General features: G+C 51.5%; 1 protein-coding gene across 1 annotated transcript; it reads left to right on the plus strand.

Moving 5' to 3' along the window:
* The first annotated feature begins 842 nt into the window (after nt 1-842).
* On the plus strand, nt 843-4133 carry LOC118700854 (E3 ubiquitin-protein ligase TRIM58-like). The gene is made up of 5 exons (XM_036405432.1): nt 843-1093; nt 1624-1789; nt 1939-1961; nt 2592-2704; nt 3527-4133. Exons 1-5 carry the CDS (start codon nt 843-845, stop codon nt 4045-4047), a joined length of 1074 nt encoding a protein of 357 aa, XP_036261325.1. The 3' UTR covers nt 4048-4133.

Consider the following 4133-nt stretch of genomic DNA (forward strand, 5'->3'; position numbering starts at 1 on the left):
GTGAAGAGTTCTGACTCCTTCTTGGCTGGGAAAAGAGACTTTTCAACTTATCTTGGGGTCACTCTGACCAGCTAGAATCCCGAGACCAAAATGTTTTTTGTCCAGGGCGTGTCCTGAGCCCTTCGCCCCCCGGTTTGGGGACGGTTTCCACATTCCTGGCATTTGTGATTTTAGTTTTCTCAAATAAAATGACGTTTTGTGGGTTTTTGTGTTTTATTTTTACTGAAATAAAAGGACGCCTCCCTGCCCCGATTTCCTCTGGATTTTTGAGTGTCTGGGTGATAAATCAGGAAAATCCGTGCGGGATGAGGACACCTCGCCGAGCTTCCTCCTCCCCAGCTGCTCGCACCCGATTTTCACTTTATTTATCCCCAATTTTCACTGTATTTATCCCCAAAACCCCAGTTTTCACTTTATTTATCCCCAAAATCCCAATTTTCACTGTATTTATCCCCAAAAAAAGGCTGGGGAGGCCGAGGCGGGACCAGCCCCAGGGCGGGCGGTGCCTCAGCCCTCAGACCCAGGACGCGAATTCTGGCGATTTTCGCCGCTTTCGCCGACCCCGGTTTCCTGAAAAACGCGCGATTTTCTTCCGAGGAAACCCAAAAAGGGGAAGCGGCAGCACCGAAACGGCCCCAGAATTAATTCCGGAACCGAGAAGAGGAACCGGGAACGACGCCGGGCCCGGAAGAACCAGCGCGGGACGGGTGCGGGCTTTTCCCCCTTTTTCCCTCGGGTTTCCCGGATCCCGTCTCTCCAGGGTTTGTTTTATTTTTTGGGGATGATTTGGGTGCGGAAGGAGCGGGGCGGAGCGGCTCGAGGGATGGAAACCTGGGATCCCGATGAGGAGAAGCCGGGAGAGCCGGAGGCAGAGCCGAGGCGCGGCGCGGATCCGCCCGGGACACGGAGGGAGAAGCGGGGAGGGCCAGGCCCGGCGAGGGCCGCGTCCCTGGGAGGGGATTCCAGCCGGGATTCGGCTCCGTGAGGCGGGGGAGGAAGGCTCCGAGGAAGGACAGCGGGATCCAGCCGGGATTCGGCTCCGTGAGGCGGGGGAGGAAGGCTCCGAGGAAGGACGGCGGCCCTGGAGGACCTGGTAGGTGCCGCCTGCTGACCCTGGGGACGTTTAGGGACACTCGGGAATGCTCCTTTGGAGGGAAAAACGACGTTCCTGCAAGGATTCGGGCAGAATTTGACCCAATTTGGGAAGAATTTGACCCGATTTGGGCAGAATTTGATCATATTTGGTCAGAGTTTGTCCCAGTTAGGGCAGAATTTGACCGGGTTTGGGCAGAATTTGACCGAATTTGGGCAGAATTTGATCCGATTGGGGCAGAATTTGTCCCAATTAGGGCAGAATTTGACCAGATTTGGTCAGAGTTTGTCCCAATTTGGGCAGAATTTGATCCAATTGAGGCAGAATTTGACCCAGTTTGGACAGAATTTGATCTGATTGGGGCAGAATTTGTCCCAATTCGGGCAGGACTTGTCCCAGTTTGGGCAGGGAGCTGCAGGGATTTGAGCCGGGGTTTGAATTCCAGGCTTTTTTTCCAATGGGAAATCCCTTTCCACGAGTTCCTCGGGGTATTTCCCACCCTGTTTTTCCTCATTTTTGCAATTTAAAAGCCCCGCTGCCCAAATCCCGCCAGATTCTGCCCAACCCGAGCTCCTCTCGCTCCCGCAGCTGCAAGATCTGAAAAATGAGCTGGAGAAGAGGCAGGCGAAGAAAACCCCGGAGATTTCCCAGCAGGAACCCCCAGCACGGGGCCGGGAGGAGAGGAACCAGCAGCCGGTGAGGGAATTCTCCTCTTCCGAGGGGAAAAGGGAATCAAATCCCCCCGGGAGGGCCGGCGGTTCCCGGAATTCCCGAATAATTCGCTTTTCTGCGATTTTTGAGGGATCTCAGCCTGAGCTGCCTCTCCTTTCTCTCTTTCCCCCCAGGATGTGAAGAGCTCCATCGGCAGGTTTGTGATTTCTTCTCTTCCCTTGGAAAATCTTCTCCACGAGTTTTCCCCGGAGGGATGGAGGAGGGAACTCGGCTCCATTTGGGATGTGCTGATCCACGAACTCAAAAAATCTCAATTTAAAAGGCTTGGCTCTTCGCTCCAGCCCAAAATTTCCCAAAAATTCCTTCCTTCCTCATAAAAAAAATTATTTTAAAAAAATTAGAAAAAAATTTAGGTTTAGATAAAATTTGAAAAAATTTAGGTTTAGGAAAAATTTGAAAAAAATATTTAAGTTTAGGAAAAAATTAGGTTTAGGAAAAATTTGAAAAAAATTTAAGTTTAGGAAAAAATCTAGGTTTAGATAAAATTTGGAAAAAAAATTTAAGTTTAGAAAAAAAATTAGGTTTAGAAAAAATTTAGGTTTAGGAAAAAAAAAGGAAATTTAGGTTCAGAAAAGGAAATGAATCCAGCGGGGAGATTCGGCCTTTGATCTCCTGGATTCCCGAGGGAAAAGGGGGGAAATAAAATCCCCAAAATTCCAGCAGCACCTCCCTCGTTGCTGGCGGCTCCTGAAGCCTCCCTGGCTGTTCTGGGAAGCGTCCGGGGGGGTTTTGTGCATTTTATTTTAATTTATTTTTTCAATTCCAGGTGTGGGAAAGTGACGATCCAGCTGGCCCTGGATGCGGCCCCGGGGCTGGAGGAACGGGTTTGTCCCTCCTGGAGGAGCAGCGCCCTGCAGGAAACCCTGAGGAAGCTCCAAGGTACCCGGGGAGAACAAAAACGGATTGGGGCCGGATTTTGGGAGAGCTGGAGGAGCTGAGCTGCCCCTTTCCCATCCCGGGTGTAAACGGGAACAGGAACGGTGCAGGGAGCACCCGGAGGTGGAGGAGAGGAAGGGAAAGGGGCTTTCCCTGGTATGGGAAAAAACAGAGATAATTTGAAAATCAGGGTGGCCCAAGGAGGTTTTTAATGAATTTATTTTATTTTATTTTGTATTTTTTTTAATTTAATTTTATTTTATATTTTATTTTATTTTGTATTTTATTTTGTGTTTTATTTTATTTTATTTTATGCTTTATTTTATTTTATGTTTTATTTTATTTTATTTTGTATTTTATTTTGTGTTTTATTTTATTTTATGTTTTATTTTATTTTATGTTTTGTTTTATTTTATTTTGTATTTTATTTTGTGTTTTATTTTATTTTATTTTCTGTTTTATTTTATTTTATATTTTATTTTATTTTGTATTTGACCCAGCTCTGTCCCCAACACGGACGGGAAGAGCGTTTGGTCTGAAGGCAGGGGGAGGCAAACACAGATTACAGAATTACAAATTAACATTCCGAATTAAGAAACGGGCAGAATTTGACCCAGTCTGGGCAGAATTGACCCAATTTGTGCAGAATTTGACCCAATTGGTGCAGAATTTGACCCAGACTGGGCAGAATTTGACCCAGTTTGTGCAGAATTTGACCCAATCTGGGCAGAATTTGACCCAATTGGTGCAGAATTTGACCCAATTGGTGCAGAATTTGGCCCAATCTTGGCGGAATTTCACACTGACCCAGCTCTGTCCCCGCAGCCAGCGTGACCCTGGACCCCGACACGGCGCACCCCGAGCTGGTTCTCTCCGAGGACGGGAAGAGCGTTTGGCGCGGGCCCCGTGCCCGCCCGCTCCCCGACCGCCCCGAGCGCTTCGAGCTCTGGCCCTGCGTGCTGGGCCGCCAGGGCTTCGCCTCGGGGCGCCACTGCTGGCACGTGGACGTGGGCGACGGCGGCGACTGGGCCGTGGGGGTGGCGCGGGACTCGGTGCCCAGGAAGGGGCGGCTCAGCCTGGGCCCCCCGGGCGGGATTTGGGCGCTGGAGAAGTGGGGCGGGCGGCTGCGGGCGCTGACCGCGCGCAGGGCGACGCCGCTGGCGCCGCGGGCGCTGCCCCGCCGGGTCAGCGTGCACCTGGACTGCCGCGGCGGCTCCGTGGCCTTCCTGGACGCCCAGCGCGGGCGGCTGCTCTTCGCCTTCTCCCGCGCCGCCTTCGGCGGGGAGAGGCTCCGGCCCTGGCTCTGGGTGGTGGGCGCCCGCTCGCAGCTCCGGCTGTGGCCCTGAGCGAGGGCGTGCCCACGGCTGTCACGGTTGTGCGGGTTTGGGGTTGGGGTTGGGTTAGTTTGGGGTAGGGTTAAGGTTAGAGTTAA

Source organism: Molothrus ater, chromosome 39 (genome assembly GCF_012460135.2).
Source record: "Molothrus ater isolate BHLD 08-10-18 breed brown headed cowbird chromosome 39, BPBGC_Mater_1.1, whole genome shotgun sequence".
Taxonomy (NCBI): Eukaryota; Metazoa; Chordata; class Aves; order Passeriformes; family Icteridae; genus Molothrus; species Molothrus ater.

Excerpts from the sequence above, each read along its gene's own strand:
- LOC118700854 (XM_036405432.1), top strand. The coding sequence starts at position 843 with ATGAGGAGAAGCCGGGAGAGCCGGAGGCAGAGCCGAGGCGCGGCGCGG. Across the intron at positions 1,094-1,623 it reads CGGCGGCCCTGGAGGACCTG|CCCCGCTGCCCAAATCCCGC; the intron begins GTAGGTGCCGCC and ends GCAATTTAAAAG. Across the intron at positions 2,705-3,526 it reads AACCCTGAGGAAGCTCCAAG|CCAGCGTGACCCTGGACCCC; the intron begins GTACCCGGGGAG and ends CTGTCCCCGCAG.